Genomic DNA, 21,717 nt, shown 5'->3' with positions numbered 1-21,717 from the left:
AAGCCCATTGTCCACACAAGGGTCACGCCACAGCAGAGGGCTTTGCAAGCTTGTGAACCTGTCAACTGTCAGCTGCACCCAGATGGTGTGTGTGTGTGTGAGTTCATTCCCACCGAGTCCTCCGTAGACTCTGGGGAAAAAATGGATGATGATGGAGTGTGTGGCCGACCAAATACAGAGAAAGGTTCAGGCTGCTGGACAACCCTGTCCCAGCATGCCCTCCTTTGATGGGCTGAAAGAATGGAAACACCCCACCCCACCCTGGTTTGAAGGAAGCCTGCAGCAGGGGGAGCGAGAGGAAGCCTGTGAAGCCGGCCAAGGCTTCTGAGATAGTTGAGAATTCTTTTGTGTGGTGGATAACGGTGGGTCTAAAGGTACATAAAATAGTCAAATATTTCCTGATAATGAATCATAAAGAAATTTAACACAGTACTTTCTATGCACATGAATTTGAGATTTATTATAAATAAAAGCAAATTTAAAAACTAAGGGGATGGTGTGTTTGCCTATTTTTGTTGTTGTTTATTTATTTTTGTTTGTTTTGACACCCCAGTCAAAGTTTTCCATCCCTCTCCTCTTCCCAGTCCCTCTCCCATCTCCTCCCTCCCCCTCCCCCCTCCGCCCCTCCTCCACTGTTCCTCTTCAGATATGGGCAGGCCTCCCACCGATATCAGCCAGCCATGGTACATCAAGTTGTGTTTGTCTTTTGTTTTGTTTTTTTGTTTTTTTGGTTTTTCGAGACAGGGTTTCTCTGTGTAGCTTTGCGCCTTTCCTGGAACTCACTTGGTAGCCCAGGCTGGCCTCGAACTCACAGAGATCCGCCTGGCTCTGCCTCCCGAGTGCTGGGATTAAAGGCATGCGCCACCACCGCCCGGCTTGTTTTGTTTTTGAGACAGGGTTTCTCCGTGTAGCCTTAGCTGTCCCGGAACTGGCTCTGTAGACCAGGGCTGGCTTTGAACTCACAGAGATCCTCCTGCCTCTGCCTTCTGGGTGCTGGGATTTTTAAAGGTGTGCGCCAGCACGCCTGGCCATGTCTGTCCATGTTTACGTGGATGTCCTAGCGCGCTTTTCTGTTGCTGTGGTGAAACACTCGGACTCAGGGAAGGAGAGCATTTATTTCATCTCGTGCTTCGAGGCCGCAGTTCATCATGGAGTCAGTCAGGGCAGGAACTCAGAGCAGAGCCCACCCGTGGAGGAACGCTGCTTGATGGCTGATCTCTGACGTTCTCAGCTACCTTCCCTAGACAGCTCAGGCCACTTGCCTGGGGACAGCACCACCACAGTGGGCCTTGTCCTCCTACATCAAACAGCTCCTCATGTCGTGGTGACCCCCCAACCATAAAGTTATTTTCACTGCTACTTCATAACTGTAATATTTTTTTTGCTGCTAATAGGAATCGTAATAGAAATAGTTTTGGAGATAGGGGCTTGCCAGAGGGGTCGTGACCCACAGGTTGAGAACCACTGTTCTAGATTGTGTTGAGTTGACAATAAAAAGTCACCAGGACACTGGGCGACCCACCGGTAGCCACACAATAAAAGCAAAATGACTCCCCTTCTCTAGCATCCATCAAAATGCCACTCTCTCCTTAGCTAAGGGTGGTGCTTCTTCCATCCCTTTCTAAACCGTACTGAAATGTGGGGTGGCTTGATCTTATGTGCTGTGGGTTCGTGTGTGCAGTAGACCTGTGTTGTCCACAAGACAGCATTCTGCGGCTCTCCTCCATCCTCAGACTCACGTTCTCTCCATCCCCCTTCCCTGATGTTTCCTGAGCCTTGAGTGGGGGTAGATAGCGATGTTCTTCCATTCCAGGCTGAGCACTCAGCCGATTTCTTAGCACTTTGACCAGTTACAGGTCTCTGCATCGACTTCTGCTGGCTCCGGGGAGAAGCTTCTTTGAGGTTGAGAGTTCAGGTCTGTGGCTGTAAATAGAAACATTTAGGCAGTTTGACTATGTCCATTTAGCAAAACAGTAAGTTCCTCCCCAGGGCCCATGACCCTCCCAGCCATGGGCTTTTGACCAGGTTTACAGTACTGGGCATGAACTTCCTTCTGTGGAGCAAACCTTGAACTCGGTTGGAGAGCAGTTGGTTATCCCACAATGGCCAGGCCCCCATTGCACCTGCGGACAGATCATATTGTACTAAGGGTCTACCGATAGGTGAGTTCACCAGTCACTTTTCCCTGCAGTGGCCCTTCGTGACGTCTTCAACACGCCAGCCAGGATGGAGTTTCCCAGTGAGTTCCAACTTCGTTTCTCTACTGCAACCAAAATAAATAGCTTTTAAAGACAGAGTCTTAGGTAGCCCAGGCTGGCCTCAAACTCGCTATGTGGCTGAGGATGACCTTGAACTTCGGATCCTCCTGCCTCTACCCTCTCTGTTACTGGGATTACACGTGTGTATTCCTTTGGTGCCACAGAGTGAACTCCGTGCATGTAGGTAAGTGTGGGTCCCCAAATTCTTCTCGGCTTTTGTCGAGGAATGAAGAGAAGCTGGAGGGCAGGGTCTCAGGCAGCAGGGAGTACGTCAGGTATGAACAACCTATGGGAGACCCTTGCGGATGACAACTCATTTATTGAAATGGGGGGGGGCGAGCTTAAGTGGGGGGAGGGGAGGAAAGAGGTCAAGGGGGGGGAAGTGCTGTAGGAGGGAGGGGGCGACTCTTCCAGCCTATCAGTCAGATTAGCAGATGTCACGTGATTTCTGGGAAGCCATTTCCCTGGGGAGGAACAGAATCGTGACGTGACGTGACGTGACGTGGCCTTTGTCTCTGTGGAGCTAGCAGGCCCAAGCCTGATTTGGGTCGGGAGCGGCCCCACTCCTGCTGTGCTCTCTTGTCCGAGAGATGTTGGGGGTATGGGCAACGCTCCACCGTCCTCCTCTGGCTGGGGAGCCCACAGGCAAGCACTCTGCCAACCGAGCCTACCCCATCACCACCCCCATGCAGTTTTTGAGGGACCGCCATGTTGATTCCCTTTCACATGCCAAGTGCCTGCAGCTTTCAAGCTGCCCAGCTTTTTCTTGCTTGGTCTGTGTCGGGCTCCAGGCTTTGAAGATGCCACAGAAGGCAAGCTGGGCAGATGGCACCTCTGCCCTTGTGATGACTGACAGGCGGGAAAGGCTTGAGCAGCAGTGTTGGGACAAGTGAGAAATAGTGTGGGCCAAGGTGTGTGTGTGTGTGTGTGTGTGTGTGTGTGTGTGTGTGTGTGCAAGTATGTGTACACTGTGTGGTGTATGTGCATGTGTGTTTGTGTACTATGTGGTGTGTATGTGTGTGATTGTGTGTGTGTGTGTGTGTACTACATGGTGTTATGTGTATGTGTGTATGTTTGTGTACTGTGTACATGTGGTTTGTGTGTGTGTAGATGTGTGTGTTTGTGTTGTACGTGTACAACTATGTGTTGCATGTGTGCGTGTGTGTGGTGTGTTACGTGCATGTGTATTGTGTACTACGTGGTGTGTATGTGTGTGTGCATCTGTGGCTGTTGAGAGGGTGGAAAATGGGTGAGACAGGGGGTCTGCTATCTTGGCCTCAGCACATCCCCTCTCTCTTGCTTGACCTTGGATTGAAGGTCAAGACAGAGGCTGGACTGCACAAAGACATGCACTCTGGAGGACACGCATCCAGGGCAGTGACAGGCCAGGGGTGGAGCTCTGAGAGACTTCTCTCACATGGGGACACAGGTTCCTAGGCACACAGTAGGTGTGGGCAGCCAGGGCACCTTGGAAGTTCAATCTCCTCAGCCAGCCTCCTGGTCTGCCTTGTCCCTGCAGGACAGGAACTCAAGCAAGGCAAGAACCCGGAGGCAGGAGCTGATGCAGAGGCCATGGAGGGGTGCTGCTTACTGGCTTGCTCCCCATGGCTTGCTCAGCCTGCTTTCTTATAGAACCCAGGACCACCAGCCCGGGGATGGTACTGCCCACCATGGGCTGGGCCCTCCCCCATCAGTCACTAATTGAGAAAATGCCTTACGGTTAGATATTATAGAGGCATTTGTGGTGATATTGTGTCCCCCAATATATTGTACACCTTAATACACTTATCTGAGGTCAGAGAACAGAATAGTCACTAGATAGACATAGAGGCCAGAAAATGGTGGCACTCACACCTTTAATCCTAGCATTCTGGAGGCAAAGATCCATCCGGATCTCTGTGAGTTCAAAGCCACACTGGAAACAGCCAGGCATGGTGACTCACGCCTTTAATCCCAGGAAGTGATGGCAGGAAGTAGAAAGGTATATAAGGTGTGAGGACCAGGAACTAGAGCCTGGTTAAGCTTTTAGGCTTATAGCAGCAGTTCAGCTGAGATCCATTCAGATGAGGACTCAGAGGCTTCCAGTCTGAGGAATCAAGATCAGCTGAGGAACTGGCGAGGTGAGGTTGGCTGTGGCTTGTTCTGTTTCTCTGATCATTCAGCGTTCACCCCAGTATCTGGCTCCTTTGTTTTTTTATTAATGAGACCTTTTAAGATTCGTGCTACAGGCATTTTCTCAATGGAGTTCCCTCCTTTCAGGTGACTCTAGCTTGTGTCAAGCTGACATAAAACTAGTCAGGAAAGTGCATGATGGGTGGATGGGTGGATGGGTGGATTGGCACGGGAGTATATGGATGGGTGGATGGGTGGATGGATGAATGAATGTTGGCCTCTCCCTGAAGTGCCTCTTCGCTTGCTTCCCCCAGTAACACTGAGAAGGCCTCTGACTGCTGTGCCCTCGGGCCTGGTGACTGCACCCGTGAACCTGGCATGGCCCCGTCCTGGCAGCGGGATGGCTGATGCATGCAAAGTGGGCATCTTCTTGCCCGGCCGCCTGACACACTGGCGCAGCCGAATCTGAAAGCTAATGACATTATTGTGTGGAGACACAATGTCTGTGGGCATTTGCTGACCCGGGCTTTGGTGTGGGCTTAGCCTGCATTCTCACCCCGCTTTTCGCAGGGCCACAGCAGTCACCCATCTTGGCACCAGCTCCCCTGGGGAAGGTATAAATACCACCTCCCACCAGCCGGGCTTCACGGCACTCGCGGGGGCTGGCGATCTGGTAAGAAGGCTTTTGCTGCTTGCTCGGCCCTTTGCTCTTCTTTCCTCCTTATGGCAAAGTGTGGCGCGGAGACCAGCACCTGGCCTCAGTTTTCCCTTCTGTTAAGTGGGGAGAGGGGGTAATCTAAGCCCCTCTGCCGTGGGTTAGGAAACAACACAGTAGACTGACCCGGTGCACAGTCAGAGCCTGGACAAAGTTCCTCCTTTCTTCTGCTTGGAGACGGGAAGGAAGATGCGTTTGTGAACCAGAGGTGGCCCTACCTTGACCGTGTCTAGGTGGCTGAGCCAGCTTTCTCCTGCCTGGTCGTTGTGGCTTCACTGGGCCAGCCTTGGGGGAAAACTTGTGTGCTGAACTCAGCTGCACCCGCTCTTTGGCGCAGTGATTTCAGTGGCACTAAGTCCCACTGGAAATGTCCCTAATCATGCCACCCTGGCTGTCCCTTCCTGGGTGCAGAGTGTGTTCCAGGGCCCTGTCAGAGGCACACAGTTGTACGGAGTCCTAGTTCACAGAGAGGGTGAGGGACCACTGCTGCTTTCCTGGTGTACTGAGTGGGAAACTGAGGCACAGGGAGAGGGCGGGGCTTAGGGGTGGCTGTTCAGCTGCCAGATGGCAGAGCAAACATTTAGACCAGCTCAACTGAGTTCAACATTTGAAGGTAGAAAATTCGGTGAGCTGGTAGTGGACGTGGGCAAGTCTCCCAACATAACGCCATAGCTCAGGAGCCCAGCAGCGGGGAGGAACCGAGGGGGAGGGGGTCCTTCCATTTAGCGTGGGGCTGGATCATAGTGAAGGGGGGGACAGAGGCCAGGTGGCTGCTTCTGGAACAATCTGAAACCAGGCAAAAGCAAAGCCTGAGTGCCGAGGGCCGGGCCGGGATTGACCCAGCGCTCCCATAGCAGCTTGAAGCCGAGGACCAGCAAGGTCCTCATGCGGCTTCCTCATTTTTTTCAGGTCACCTCGACGCCAGAGAGTCCACCATGGCCTCAGACCACCAGACGCAGGCGGGCAAGCCCCAGCCCCTCAACCCCAAGGTGGGTACCCTGCTGGAGGGAGGCGCAGGCGGCCTCCACACACCTAGTTCTCTCTGCAGAGTGGGAACAGTGGGAAGAGCATTGTGCAAAGGCCCTGAGGTTGCCAACTCCTCCCTTCCTGGTGCCCTTTCTGCACCCTGCCCTCCGGGGACTCAGTCTCCCCCAGCTGCCCACCTGGGGCCGATTCCCTGCGCCCCACCCCACCCTCGTGCCCAGCATCCGCTTCCAATTTTAGAGTTAAATTCCTCTGCTTATCTGCTGTCCCACGAGCTATTGCCCACGGGACTCCCTAAGCCTGGGGAAGAGACTCAGTCCCAACTGAAGAGGATTCCCAGCCCCACTCCTGCTGTGTGGCCTAGGCCAGTGGCTCGACTTCTCTGAACGTCAGCCTGTAGAAGGGGGAGCATCAGTTACACACAGAACAATTGTGCAGGCCCAGACACCAGGCCCAGCTTACACACACACACACACACACACACACACACACACACACACACACACACACACACACACCCCGCTGCCAGCTCTGACTTCCCACACTCCTCAGGGGGTGGAGCTTATTCCCACCTCTCAGAGGCTGGCCACACCCAATCTGGCCCAGCCCCATCTCCTCATTTCCGGCTCCTTGAGCTGCATGTTCCCTGAGTGACCGTCGGCAGGCTGTCTTAAGGCGGACCGTAGCCTCCAGGAGTGAAAAGCATCGAGCATGAAGTAGGTTAAAGGGATTTTGAGGTGGAGTACACAGCAAACAGTGTGTCAGCTTGATGCTTACGGTGGGGCCTCCCTGAGGAGGTGCCTGGGGTCCAGTGAGGGAGCCACCACGTGGAGAGAGGGAACCGTGAGGACACCAGGGCAGTGGGAACAGCATGTGCAAAGGCCCTGAGGTTGTCGACGAGTTGGGTGAGTTGGAAGAGAAATGAGGTGGCTGGGTGCAGGGTCCAGCTCGTCAGTACTGTGATGTCATGCACAGATGCTGTGATGTCACATAGGCGCTGATGTCATGCATATACGGTGCCCTCACATACACATACAGTGATGTCACACACGTTTTAGGGTGTCACAGATGTACAGAGATGTTGCATATATTGTAGGAATCACACACGTTATTTAAGATCTTCCGACAGTCATAGCGGGAACTGTGAAAAGCAACCGGTGATTAATGTTCATATTCCCCTTGTTACACAGTTCATTCCCACTCTGCCTTGATTCAAATCTGTGTTTCCGATGAACAGCGCACATGAGCGCTGAGTGCATGTCCGGGGCCATGCAGCTAGGGGCTTCTGAACTGGGTAGTGCGTGGTTAAAGGTTGGTTAACAGGAAAGAATCTAGACTCTATAACAGCTATTATTATTATTATTATGTTGTTGTTGTTATTGTTATTATCCTCTTCACACCAGCAGCAGGGTGCAGCACCCCTGGGACCCAGGGCTTCTCAAGTGTACAGGAAGCCTGACCCTTCCCCACTGGCCCTTATATCCCAGGCCAGGTAATGGCCACTGAGCCCCGACTTCCATATCCTAGAGCCTTCTCAACGCCCCTGTGAACAGGTTTCCTGGCCTGCCAAGCAGAGAGCTTGAAAGCCCAGTTCCTTCTCAGGCCACACAGAGCCGGGGACCAGAGCCTGTCCCCCGCTGCTGTCCCTGGAGGGGTCAGTGACCATGACTGCTGAACTGAGCCCGTGGAATCTGCCCCGGAGCCCTCCTGGCCACTCCCTTCGCTCTCTTGATCTCACTAATCCCCAGCCTGGGAAACAGAGGTGCTTGCTCCAGCCAGTGCTGACCTCACAGACCCTGCACCCACCCCTCACCCCTCTCCTGTCCACTTCTTCATCCAGAGGTGGCTGCAGGCTCCCATCTCCGGGGGACAGAGAGGAGTGTCTAGAAAGGCTCCATGTTCTCAGTTGTGAATGTGGACTCTGTCCGTGTTTAGCTCACGGCTGCGGGCCTTGCGTGGGTCCCTTCACTCTGCAGAGTCTCGGGATCCTGATTGGGGTTTCTGCAGGACCCCTGCCAAGGGCGATGAGGAGACAGAGCCGAGACAAGGGGGAGGATTTCTAATAAGATCCGTCTCATATGGGTGGCCACTGGGAGACCTGGAGACCTCCAGGGGTAGAGGCTTGGGGGAAAGGACCCAGGAAAGTGTGGGTTCACAGGAGACACATGCGTGTGTCTGTAGAGGGGCATCTTGGACCTCCTGATGTGACACCTCCTGGGAGCTGAGTGGCATCTGGAATATGGGGTGTGGCACCCCAGAATCAGTGCCATGAGACTACCTTTTGTCAAGATCCCAGGTTTGGTGTGTGTGTTCAGCTTGCATACTCCCCACGGATTTCTGCTACATCACACAAGTCCGGGCCACGGACCCAGCCCTGCTCCGTAGCGGGTGCCCTAGTTGGTGCATTTGTGGGAAGCCGGGTTATTGCTTAGGAGGAGAGTGACTGCTGGGCGTGTGGAGCGGCCCTGGTTCATCTCTAGCACTCCATGGACTTAAATGGGAGGACACCATGTTGTCCTCTCTCGTGACTGAGCTGACCTTTGCACCCATCATCCTGACAGCTTCCCTGCTCCTGGTTGGCTCTGCCACTCATCTTACTGGCAGAGGAACTGAGGCTCGGAGAGCAGCACCTTCAGGCTCCAAGTCTCCGGCCCTCACTTCACGCTTTATGCCTGTTCTGAATCGGAGGGGTGGAGGCCTGCAGCCCCGAGGCTCTCTGAGCTGACTGCTCACCTCCTGTTCCTCCCATGGTCTGACTCTTTCCCATTCCCTCCAGATCATCATCTTTGAGCAGGAGAACTTCCAGGGTCACTCCCATGAGCTCAGCGGGCCCTGCCCCAACCTGAAGGAGACTGGCATGGAGAAGGCGGGCTCTGTCCTGGTGCAGGCTGGACCGTGAGTATCTGGGCGGTCTTACCGAGTCGGAGACTGTCAGTCTGGTGATCGGATGTTGAATTAGGGGTGTCTGGCCTTTCTGGGCTCCTAGGTTGTGCGTGATGGCGCAAGACTTGGGGTCTGGCAGCCCAGAGGGAGTTTGTGCTGAGGAGGCTGGGGTCGCATCCCGGTTTGGGGACTTCTAGGTTGTGTGGTGTCTGACCATGGACTGCCCTCTCTGTTATTCCATCCCCTTTCTGTAGCTGACAACTCCGCTGTCACACTTCAGGCCCTGTCTCTACTCAGGAGAAAAGGGACGCAGTCATGGGGCCGCCTCTCCCCTCACCACGCAGCGAGGTGCATGAGGGCCGTGTGTGTGTGTGTGTGTGTGTGTGTGTGTGTGTGTGTGTGTGTGTGTGTGTCTCTCATCTCCCTCCTTTGTAAATGTCTTGTGAGTTTGGGGGCACAGTGACCCCCGAAAGTCAGTAGACCAGTATGCCTGGTGGTTCAGGAGTCCTGCACCAGCAGGTGCCGAGTGTGGCGGCCCACTCATGCCCGAGTCTAACGGAGCTGCACACGTGCAGTTATTAGCATGCACAGGGGACCGGGCTCTGCCTCTGTGGAACACACGTCTTCACCCTTTGAGCATGTCTGGCCTCCTCTGCTTTGGCCATTTTGATGGGAGAATTTCCCAAACATGCTTTTAATATTGAAAATAAGTTTTAGTGTGTTTGGTGAGTTGTGTGTGTTGGGAGGGGGTGGTTACTGAGGGTGGAATCCATGGCTTCGCCTATACAAGGCAATCTCCCACCCCTGAGCTCCTCCTCACCCTTCAAAACTGTTCTATAGACATTAACGCTCTTTCTCAGAATGTCTTGATTTTTAAAACTAACTTTTAAAATTGTTTTCTGTTTTGTTTTGAGGATCTCACTACTTAGCCCAGGTGGGTTTTGAACTCCCTGGTGCTGGAATTCTAGAAAAAAAAACTTGTTTATTGCTTAAAATATGTGCTCAATTTTAAGAAAGAAAAACCTTAGCAAAGAGTCATGTCCCCCTGCTCTCAATTTTGACTTTAGCTTACCCTTCAGAAATATTCATCATTAAGATTTTGGTATAAATGTAGATTTTTTTCTTGTGCATGTATTTGTGGGGTTTTTTAAAGATTATATTTGGATGGAATTATGCAGTGTTTTGTGAAATGTTAGAAGGCACCACAATGTTCTCTCTGTCGTAAGTCACACTTCACATTGGCATCTTTCAGAGCAATTTGAGGTCCCTATGCATCAAAACCACAGAAGGGAGACTCTTTAGATGCAGATCCGGGGCCCCACCTCAGACTCCTGGGCTTAGAGCTCAGGAAGCCACCTCAAGCCAGATCTCCTGGTCGTATATTTATGTCCAGCTGAGCTTGTGAACCTGTATCATCTGTCATTATGTATGGTGGCGTTGTATGTGTTCCCCAATCTGCCCACTCTCTCGGCTGTTGGGTGTTGTAAACACCACTGTGATGAACAGCTTTGTTCAGTCACGCCTAAGCTCTGACTGTTGTGCTCAAGAACACAGTGCCTGAAGCAGGCTCGCAGGATGTACTTACTGTACATCGTCCTTTAAATGCTTGTGACAGACGCAGTTGCCTCTCTCACGGACAACCTAGATCTGAACAGACACTGTTGTCACGCAGGGGGAGAGTGTCTGTCTTTGCCCTGGAAAGCCCCAGAAACTTGGCATTTGAAGTTCCCACTTCCTCTTTCCTACTTCTCTGTCCTCTACGGGCCACACCCTCCCAAGAGAGTGCTGTTGATTATAGTCAACCCTGTCACATCCATGGGTGTCACATTCCTGGGTTCAGACAATGAGCAGCAGAAAGTATCTGGGTTGTGTGTGTGTGTCGGGGGGGGGGGGGATCGCCTCTAAGCAAATACACACTCACTTCTGCTCCCTAAAGTGCGATAGATCGTCCCTTGCACAGTGACCCCAAGGCATCTGATGTCCTGAGTCACCTGCAGGTGATTAGGGTGCACAGGAGGCTGTTGCCATTGTAGAGACGTGACCTAAACCTCTTTAGATTCCAGCCCAGTTTCTCACCAGCACAGAGCAGCCGCTGGACATCTCTCTACCATGAATCTAGGAGCTAGAGTCTTGTGTCAAGGCAAGTAGAGAGACATTGGGAGAATTGAGTCTGCAGCCTGCTGAGGAAGAAGCCGTGACCTGCATGACCTTGAGTCCAGAGCTGTGCTCAGTGGCCAGCTGATAGTGCTCTCCTCTCTCCAGGCTGAGGTCACCCCGTCCTCTCATGGTCTCCAGGCCGAGGCATGAACACTGTGGACGCCAGCCAGCAGCGCTAGATAGATAGGGTCATGGGGTTCTTGTTCTGCATTTGGAACGGGTTATGACTTTCCCAGCATCCTCTTGGCCTTAGGACACTGGGGGTAGGCACTGTCATCTGTGGCCAAGCTGTCCTTCAGCCTCATTGTTTAGTTCTCCTGTGTGCTGCAGGAGGTGGAAGGCAGTGAGGCCTGGGTTCTGGATAACCGAGGTCACCTTGTACTTATCTCCTCTGTATTTGGGTTGAGATGGGGCCAGTGCAGCGGGGTGGAGTGCCAGGACCCTGCCGGCCGCAGGATGCCCGGCAAGAGACCCACTAGCCCTTTCTTTTGTCTTGCAGCTGGGTGGGCTATGAGCAGGCCAATTGCAAGGGTGAGCAGTTTGTGTTTGAGAAGGGTGAATACCCACGCTGGGACTCCTGGACCAGCAGCCGGAGGACAGACTCCCTGAGCTCTCTGAGGCCCATCAAAGTGGTAAGCCAGAGGGGCAGGGCCCAGGAGACTCCCCACCCACACTGTGCTCTGGCCGAGGACCTCCATTGCAGGGTGTGGCCAAAGGCATTTGGCCTCCTAAGCCTCTGTTTGATTTTAGTTCTGCTGCTGGCAGAGACTCCCTCATTCCTAGCCCATTCCCAGGACAGCTGTCTTGTCCTGTGGGTCGTGTCCTTTAGGGTCAGGCTCAGTTAGCAATCATGAGTATTAAAGACATCCTGGGGTTATGCGGGGGAGGTGCTTTAGTCCAGACTCAGGCAATGAGCTTCTGGTCTGTTTCTGACCCTGATTCTTACTAGCATGTGGACGGTTGGGTAGAGAAAGGACTCAGCCACGCTCACTTATGTGCCCCAACCTTCCAAAGCCAGACTTGCACCTCCCAGACCTCTGTCTAAGACTGGATCTCCCCAAGATCTGAGCTCTTGTGTGGACTCTGCTCCTCTCAGCTGGGTGACTTTGGGCAAGTCACTTGACCTCTCTGAGTCTCAGTTGTCTCATACATTGTAAGAACTGCTGAAAGGGTGGATAATAATTGAGGAAAACCTCTTCACTGGGACGGTAGATCTGGAGATGGTAGGTGACCCTGCACCTGCTGAGGCCACCAGAAGCCTGCACGCTGTCTGTGTGCAGGCAGGTGCTGTATCACAGCTGCTGTTTATGAAACAGGAAGTGGAAGTGAAGGGAGGGAACCTGGATTCTCAGGACCAAATGCTCTCTGAGCGCAGGATCTGAGGTGGTCTGTCCCATGCCAGTCGCTCCGTGGGCATCCGGTTACCAGCCAAGGTGCTTGTCCCACCTCCTCCCATGAGGTGGGCTGTTGGCAGAGGTGGGTAGAGGGTTGGCTTCACCCACCCCCTCTGTCTGCAGGACAGCCAAGAGCACAAGATCATCCTGTATGAGAACCCCAATTTTACCGGTAAGAAGATGGAGATCGTAGATGACGATGTGCCCAGCTTCCACGCCCACGGGTACCAGGAGAAGGTGTCTTCCGTGCGGGTGCAGAGCGGCACGTGAGTGTGACCCCAGACCTCAGCATCTGGGAACCTGCGTCCTGATCTGCCCTGAGCTCACTGGTTTTTTTTGGGGGGTGTCATTGCTCTGTCTTCCACCCACTCTCACATCACCGGGTGGGAATCACCAGCCTGTAGGCTGTGGGAAGTTCCGTCCTGGGCTGTGCTCCCCTCCCCTCCCCCGGCGTCTACCTGGGCAGGTGGAGGCAGCAGGTGCCATGAATGGAATGATCTTAGCTCAGAGGGAGGAAGTGGAGCTTCTGCCCTGCGGACCCCTGAGCCTGTGAACAGACACAAGGAGAAATTCCACTTGGACACGTGATCTTGGCCTCCGGCCTGTGGAATTCTCACTGTGAGCCGTGGCACCCATGAGGTCCTAGGTGGATCCTCAGGCAATGTGTGTTGGGGTGGTGCATACAGTAGGCATTCTACACCCACAGCTCAGTTGCTGAGCTTTTTAGCCAACCGTGAGTGGGACATTCTGGAAACACACACACATGCATGCGCATACACCCAACACATGCACATGCACACACTTTTGCACACATACACATGCACACACACCCGCACACACACATGCACACACACTCTGGAACACACACGTACATGCACACACACATGCATTCACACACACACACACACACATTTTTGCACACATACCCACACACATGCACACACACACCCATGCACACACGTGCACCCACACTAAACACAGATGTGTTTTTCTGTCACTGCCCTGAACAGTAATGACTATTCTCATGACATTGTGATGGCAGTAGGGTAGTCACCTGGAGGGCTTTGCGGCTCAGACCACTTGCTGCATAAGCACAAGGACTTGAGTTCGAATCCCTAACACCTATGTAAAGGCCACGTGTGGCCCACATCACACCTGTCACCCCAGAGCTGTGGGAGGTGGAGACAGGGGGATGACTGGGGCTTGCTGGATGCCAGTGAGAGACCCTGTATCGAGGGAATAAAAAGGACCGTGACAGAGCAGGTCACCTAATGTCCTTCTGTGGCTTCATACAGAGAGCATGCAGGCATGCTCACCCCTCCCCATCCGCACATGCGTGAATACTCACCCCCTACCACACACACACACACACACACACACACACACACACACACTGTCACTGTTGTATATGTAGGTCATGCTCATAGACACCGGGAAACATAAACACACCTGTGAAGTTGACTTACTCATGGCGAAAACAGGCAGTTTATCAAGAAAGAACAGGACACTCTGAAAATGGGGGTGGGCTGGGTGGGATGGGGGAGGTCTGGTTGTTCATCCCACATCCCGAGGTGTTCAGCGAGTGCCAGGCTCTCCCCATGGGCTCTGCTCCACGCAGCCTGAGCTCTCAGGGAATCACCAGGCTGCCGCCAGCCTTTCTTCATGTTACCCTCAGTGCTTCCCTCCTCATGCCCTGCCCCGTGGCCGCCACAGCTGCTGAGTGCTGTGGTCCCAGAAGCCTTTGGGGGAGCAGCAAGGCAGTGATCAGTCACTGTGGACTCAGGTTCCCTCACCAGTGGCATCTTGCAGTCAGACCCACTGGCTTTTGTTCACACCCCAGAGATAGGTGGACCCTTTAAATCCCAGTGTTGGTGCCCCTGACAAAGCAAGCCTGTGTGCCCTGGTTTCCTGGGATTCATCAAGCCCCACCAGCGTAAACCTCTGTGCACAGCCAGGCATCTGTCCCTGGCTGATTTAATTTGCCCGTCGCTGCCAAGTGCCGTGAATTGTGCCGGGGACTCCAGATTCGAAGGCAGATGAGGACCTAGTGCCTGCTTGGTGTGGCCGACCCTCCAGAGGGACAACTGCCAATCATTTAAGGGTCCACACAGATCTAAGGGGCTTCCCCGAGGCTCTTGAGCCGAGATCTGAAGGCAAGAGTAGGAACTGAAGGCCAGAAAGGCATCTAAAGGAAGCTGCGGCACCGCGGCCCTGCGGTGAGAGGAGACCGTCGGGGGGCGCTCTTGCTCTCCGTGGTTGATGGAGGTGATGGCGTGCAGGGCTGCTGAGCAGGGATGGAAGTGTCTAGAGTCCACTGGACAGGTCCCTCAGCTTGGGCTGGGGAAGATTTGACATTTCATCAAATGGTACCCTGCCTGGCGAAGGCTCTAAAGGTGGGTGGGTGATAGACGGTTCCTGTTGTCTCTCCCCATCCCCGGGCCTCGCTGCTAGGCACCGGGCCAAGATGGGACTGTCCTGAGCAGGTGCAGGAGCCCGTGTGAAATACAAGGTTTGGGTTGGGAGGTAGTGAGCTCCCCATCAGGAGAGGGAAGTAAGCACCGGTTCAGAGTCAGAGGGGTGGGTGGAAAGTGGCGTCCTGGTCTTTCCCCCTCCTCCTCCTGGTGTCAGGACGCCCCCACCCACCTCTCCCTCCAGCTCACCCGCCCCTCCCCCGCCTCTGCCCGCAGGTGGGTCGGGTACCAGTACCCCGGCTACCGTGGCCTGCAGTACCTGCTGGAGAAGGGGGACTACAAGGACAACAGTGACTTCGGGGCCCCTCACCCCCAGGTGCAGTCTGTGCGCCGCATCCGTGACATGCAGTGGCACCAGCGAGGCACCTTCCACCCCTCCAGCTAGAGCCCCGACCTTCCCCTCCCCAGGGGCCAGGCCCACCACCCCGGGGCCTCCTGACACCAGAGTGAATAAAGTGTGGCTTGCAACATGTCTGCCGTGGGTCTTCTATCTGTGGTGTGCCTGGGGGGCACATGTGTGTGCACGTGTGTGTGTGTGTGTGTGTGTGTGTGTGTGTGTGAGAGAGAGAGAGAGAGAGAGAGAGAGAGAGAGAGAGAGAGAGAGAGAGGTGGAGGGGGGAGAGGAGGATAGAAAGGAGGGAGGGAGGAAGGAAGGAAAAAGGGCCCTTAATGAACATCTGGGCTAACTGCAGCAAGGCTCCATTGAATCTTACATCTCCGCCACTGCATAGCTGTGTGACCTAGAACACACAGGCAACCTCTCTGATCCTCTGTCTATCTGATTTACCCACCCCCTGCCTTGCACATGGCCAGCGTGGCTGACCTTCTGGTCCTTGCCCAACATAATGCCAACAGTCATTCTTAGGGTGGGTGACAGGTTGGTTATCTGTCGCCCTCACTGCTCCGTCGTGGCTTCTTGGTTTACTTTGCTTCTGCCAGAGGATCCAAGGCCCTGCAGCGTCCTCTGCGTCCAGGGAGAAGCCTTAGCCACGTGTCTGCGTGTGTCCCTTGCTCCCACCTCTGTCCCTGGGTTGGTTTGGTCTCTTGTGTGGCCGTCCTAGAGCACAGCTAGGAGGTCACATCACAGGAGAGGGAAGGCCTTGTTCACGGGCCTCACCTCAGGTGACCTCTCAGAACTGTGCTGTTCCCGTGAGGGGGTAAGCAGGCATGGAAAAAACAGGCACGGGCAGGCGGTGCCGCCTTCTTCTCAAGGTGGATGCTGGGGTCGCTCTTCGCCTCTCTCCCGGTAGCTCTGAATATCGTTTTAAAATGTAACATACTCAGATTTCAAGCTCCCACCCCCACCACGGTTTTCACAGTCCTTAAAAGGTTCATTCGAACCCCAGGACTCAAATCCAGTCTCCAACACCCCCGATGTTTGAGAGTTTTGGTCTCAGTGCTCACTTTCTTACTTTTTCTGGAGGCGATTTCTGTGCCTTGAATGCAGTAAGACCCGGTTTCTCCTTTGATTTTTTTTTTTTTCACTCTGGGCAGCCGCTGGCCTGCGGGCCACTGAAGAACCCCACTCAGAGTCTGTCCGTGGACTGTCGGCTCTGTCTGTCATCTCCTGTGTATTCTGACCCTGCAAACCTCTGCTTTGCGGGGGTGGGTTGGGGTGGTGGTGGTGGTGGTGGTGGCAGCCGCCAAGGCTTTAGTCCGCAGGAACGCTTGGACATGCTTGTCCATCTAGACACTCTTTAGAAGGACCCCCTCCAACATGGACACGTGGGAAACCATGGAGGCTTATCAGTCTGTGATCTGTTGCTATAACAAAATACCAGAGGCGACTTACTCATGAAGCCAGAGGTTGGTTCCACAGGCTGGAAGTTCAAGACCAGGCAGCCACCTCTGGACACAGGGGTCCTTTTGGAAGGGTGACAGGGTCAAGCAATGGAAGAGAACCAACTGTGTACAGAAGGGCCAAGCTCACTCTGGCAAGGATGTCCCTCACCCCACCAGACCAGGTTCATGACTTCCAAGGATGGAGTTCCAAGGACTTTAGCACCCTGCCCTTAGACCATGCCTCTTTTCTTTTTCTTTTTTAATTAAAAATGTTTTTAGATTGATTTCACCTTATGTGTGTTAGTATTTTGTCTGCATGTACATTTGTGCACCTTGTGTGTGCTTGGTACCCGAAGAGGGCCCTGAGTCCCCCAAAACTGGAATTACAGATGGTTGGGAACCATCATGTGGGTGTTGGGAGCCAAACCCAGGTCCTCTGCAAAACCAGACAGTGAGTGCTTTCAGCCACTGAGCCTCTCGAGTCCCTCGGCCCTGATTCCCCTGAAAGGTCTCAGCACCACCACGCCGGAGGGTTCGTTTGCAGCACCTGAGCTGTGGGAGACCCACTCAACCCACCCCAGGAGGGGATCAATACATGGTAATAACTTCCGTTTCCCTGTTCATTCTTCAGCCTCCTCTACGAAGGGGCTACTTCCTTCCTGGGACTAAACAAGAGGGAAGTTGAGCCCCGGTGAATATTACGGATGGAGTTGCATCATTCATGAGTTGCAAACCCGGCCCCAGGGGCTCAGAATAGGGGGCATTCTTTGGATGTCAGTTGCTGCAGATGTAATAAAATGGTACCTGACAAGGGAGCCCCTAACCCAGCGTGAGGGTGTCCTTACGCAAAGGGGAAACACAGAGACAAACACGCGAAGTCACAGAGGGTTATGTGTGATCGCTGGTCTCCACGGTCAGCCTGATGGGACTGGAATCACCCGTGGGACACACTCCGAGTGAGTCTGTGAGGGGGTGTCCAGGAAGGAGCAATGGAGGGTGATGATCGCCCTCCAAAGGGAGGCAGCTCCTTCCAATCGGAGGTCCACTGAGGGAAGCGGGGTGGGTCCACCTGCTTTCGCTTCTGTCTGAGTGAGTGTCTGTTGCTGCCGCTGTTGCCCTGCGTGGACACCAGACTCCAGCGGCCTCAGCCTTCCTGTATGGACTCCACACCAGCTTCTCTGCAGGAACCTCCCGGATTGTAGCACTGTACTTAGGCTTCCCTGGCATCTAGCCGTGTGGACTGAGCGGCTTCTGGGTTCTCTGTATGTCTGGGGTGTGAGGCGTCATTGTTGGACTCCCTAACCCGGCTGTAAGCCAACAGGAATACATCTCTTTTATTGTGTCTTTTGCTACGTCATTATGTTATTGGTTGTTTCTTTTCTTTTTCTTTTGGTTTTTTGAGACAGGGTTTCTCTGTATAGTTTTTGGTGCCTGTCCTGGATCTCGCTCTGTAGACCAGGCTGGCCTCGAACTCACAGAGATCTGCCTGGCTCTGGCTCCCGAGCGCTGGGATTAAAGGTGTGCGCCACCGCCACCCGGCTGGTTCTGTTTCTTTAGGGAAACCTGACTAACACACCACACTAAGAAGAGTGCGTTGCTTCTATCTCCCAAGGAAGTCCTAAGAATGCTGGGGGCAGGCTCCCTGCAGCCCGCAGGTGTGGTGGTATTGTGTTCCCCAAAATATTGTGCATGCTAATAAACTTATCTGGGGTCAGAGAAGAGAACATCCACAATATTAAACATGAGGACAGGCAGTGGTAGCACAGGCCTTTAATCCTAGCATTCCAGAGGCAGAAATCCATCTGGATCTTTGTGAGTTCAAGGCCACATTGGAAACAGCCAGGCATGGTGACACATGCCTTTAATCCCAGGGGTGATGGTAGTAAGCAGAAAGATATATAAGGTGTGAAGACCAGAAACTAGAAGCTTTTGGCTGGTTAAGCTTTCAGGCTTTTGAGCAGCAGTTCAGCTGAGACTCATTCTGAATGAGGACTCAGAGGCTTCCAGTCTGAGGAAACAAGATCAGCTGAGGAACTGGCAAGGTGAGGTAGCTGTGGCTTGTTCTGCTTCTCTGATCTTTCAGCATTGACCCCAATACCTGGCTTCAGGTTTGATCTTATTAATAAGAACTTTTAAGATTCATGCTACACGCAGGAGGAGCAGATTTGCCCTGGCTGGCACTCAGTCATCGATGCTCAGCCACCAGGAACAACACCCGCCCGCCCGCCTAGTTCTCTGTCCCAGAAAACTCACATGGTAGTGGTAAGAGGAAGGAGACATCCCTGGGCCAGGTGAGGGCTTCCCCAGAGGCGAAGTGTTTGAAAAGACATGGAATTTTCCAGGTGAAGTTGAGGTAAGAAACGGTCTCGGAACAGATGTGCAAAGTGGGACAAACCAGTCACGTGGTGATTCTCCCCGCCCCCGCACGTGGGAAGCTTGAGAGGCCTGGTTGAGCAGGGTCCTGAGAGATTAGGGATGTGTGTGTGTGTGTTGACTGTGATACGTGGGTGTGCAGGAGGGGTGGGGTACCAGGGAAGGCACAGCCAGATCCTCATCGTTGAATGATCAGCCTCTCTTAAGGTAAGTGGTAAAACTTTAACAGTCGTTTCTTTTGCTCAAAGATCCGCAATTTTGGGAGCGCCCAGTGGGTCAGCTCGTCCCAGATGGGTTGTCCAGGGTGGCTCTCGGCCACCGGGAAGGGCTCACCCGGCTGAATGCCGCTGCCGGGTGGGCAGCTGTCCTCTTGGACATCCCCAAGTGGGTGCTGGCATACCCACCCCATGGTGATGGGTTTCCAGGAGCTGGTACCTCAGGAGGAAGACGCAGCTTTGGGACTGGCTGCTCATTCTCTAAGAGGCATCCGGGTCATGTGGGGTTGCCCAGGGTTGGGAGGAAGAGACGAAGTTCCCACCAGCCGATAGGACATCTGGTGATGGCCATCTTCAGAAAACACAGTCTTCCCCCGAGGCACTGGGGATACAGGGAGTGGGCTTCCACGGGGCAGGGCGGGAACCCGGTGTGTGAACTCCAGCAGGACACGGACTCCCTTGAGCCCGTACTCAGGACTTGGTGGCTGGTCCTGAGTCCCTGCCCCACCCCCCGCTTTGTCTGTCATGGTAGAGTGTGATCACACCCTTGCCCTCCTCACTTCCATCCCCCACTTGTCCTGGAAGCCCACCTACAGCCTCTTCTAGTCCCCAAGGACCCACCTGCCCCCTTCCCCAGCCCCTCTGGGAGTCACTTCCCCTGCTGGCCACCAGGTGTCAGCAAAGCGCCATCCTCAGCGCGCCGTCAGTCACCGAAGTGGGCGGGGCCCGGTGCCCCCCAGGTTGCAGATCCAGTGCACCGCTGAGTTCCCCGGTTCCCCGACGCGGGATGCGGGACACGCACGGACTCTGGAAACACAGGGTGCCTGCATGGAAAGATCAGCGTTTTGTCTCATGCTTCCAACCCCTGGAACGAAAATTGGAACACAAACCACCGCGGAGACAAAAATGGAAAACGTTTTATTCTTGTCTTCCACGCGGCCCGAGCGCTCGGGGTTGCTCTGGGTGTCTGCGCGGGCCGCCTCGCGTGGGCGCCCACGAGCCTTTCTAGCAAAGAGCTGGGTGAGTGGGCGGTGTCTTCCGCAGGGAGGGCCCTGCGCATGTGTAAACCACAGCACCCGACCCGCTTCCACGAAACTTCAGGAATCCAAAATTTTAATTTCATTCTCGTTTATACAAAAAAAAAATAAATAAAATAAATAAAAATAAAAAAGATGACTCTTTGGTTTCTTCCTCTCCCCCAAACATTTAAAATACAAAAACATTGTTCAAAAGAAGCCGATGTGTGGCCTGGGAAACGCACTCCTGTCGCCCCAAACACCACGTTCCCGCACGGCCAGTGTTTCATAAAAGTTCTGCTGCCACAGAACAAAAGAGAGCCACAAGTCAAGGCGCTTTTTAAACAGTGGTGGTGACATCCGGGAAGAGGGTTACCGCAAAGCCAGGACATCGCAGCTACATCTCAGATGCTGTCTGTCTCTCGGCTTTCTCAGCCTGGTGGTCGGTGGACAGTGCGGGGGGGCGGGGGGGGGTGTTCCTACAGCACAAAGGAATTACCTAAGGGTCACAAAAGCTGCCGGATCAGGCACAGAGAAAGGCACTAACTGAACATGGCTATCGAGAGGCTAAACAGGCCCCAAGATGACTTGGCTCGGGACTTGCAACGTTCCAACCTGTCCACATCGCTGCATTTCTGGTCAGCCGACACATCCCCACCCCAACCTTTGTACAGTTTCTGTTGCTGTGGTAAACACCGTGACCAAAGCAACTTGGGAACGAGAGGATTTATTTGGCTTATGCTTCCACATCATTAGATGAAGTCAGGGCAGGAACCTGGAAGCAGGAGTTGATGCAGAGGCCATGGAGGGGTGCTGCTTACTGGCTTGCTCAGCCTGCCTTCTTATAGAACCCAGGACCTCCAGCCCAGCGATGGCCCCACCCACCGTGGCTGGACCCTCCCCCATCAATCACTAATTTAAGAAAATGCCTTACAGCTTTTCTCAATTGAGGCTCCCCGCTCTCACATCAACTCCAGCGTGTGTCAAGTCGCCGTAAAACCAACCAGTGCACGGACGCGGCTTCTTTCCAGAAATTCTCCTTCACAACATGGACCGGGGACAGTTCTGCTACAGGCCTCAGGTGATACCTGGTGACATTCTTAGCTCTCAGGCTGGCTAGAGGTTTGTTACCGTCTTCCAAAATGTTTCCCTTGGAAGTCAGAAGTTCGGGAGAACTGAACTGGGGTCCGTCACTCAGCCATCTTCTCAGGGCCCCTCAATCTTTCCCTCCTCCAGACTCTGGGTAGCTGCTTTCTATTCATCCTTATTAACCCCAGCTCACCCACCCTCACTAGACCCGCAACAGTTCATCAACCCCTCATCTCCCTCCCCCTGCACCTGTATTGGTGCAGAGTGG

At 53.8% G+C, this 21,717-nt stretch overlaps 1 protein-coding gene across 1 annotated transcript; it reads left to right on the top strand.

Annotated features, from left to right (window-relative positions):
• Positions 1-6,020: 6,020 nt before the first annotated feature.
• On the top strand, positions 6,021-15,408 carry Crybb2 (crystallin beta B2). Its single transcript, XM_052754820.1, has 5 exons — positions 6,021-6,074; positions 8,846-8,964; positions 11,609-11,741; positions 12,627-12,769; positions 15,191-15,408. The coding sequence occupies exons 1-5, from the start codon at positions 6,021-6,023 to the stop codon at positions 15,357-15,359; spliced, it is 618 nt and encodes a 205-aa protein (XP_052610780.1). The 3' UTR covers positions 15,360-15,408.
• The last annotated feature ends 6,309 nt before the right edge of the window (positions 15,409-21,717 follow it).

The sequence above is a fragment of the Peromyscus californicus genome, unplaced genomic scaffold (assembly GCF_007827085.1).
Source record: "Peromyscus californicus insignis strain IS unplaced genomic scaffold, ASM782708v3 Scaffold_2__1_contigs__length_46816999, whole genome shotgun sequence".
Taxonomy (NCBI): domain Eukaryota; kingdom Metazoa; phylum Chordata; class Mammalia; order Rodentia; family Cricetidae; genus Peromyscus; species Peromyscus californicus.
The sequence above is the reverse complement of the archived record's forward strand: the minus strand, read 5'-3'. Positions and strand labels throughout refer to the sequence as shown.

Excerpts from the sequence above, each read along its gene's own strand:
- Crybb2 (XM_052754820.1), top strand. The coding sequence starts at position 6,021 with ATGGCCTCAGACCACCAGACGCAGGCGGGCAAGCCCCAGCCCCTCAAC. Across the intron at positions 6,075-8,845 it reads CCCAGCCCCTCAACCCCAAG|ATCATCATCTTTGAGCAGGA; the intron begins GTGGGTACCCTG and ends CATTCCCTCCAG. Across the intron at positions 12,770-15,190 it reads GTGCGGGTGCAGAGCGGCAC|GTGGGTCGGGTACCAGTACC; the intron begins GTGAGTGTGACC and ends CTCTGCCCGCAG.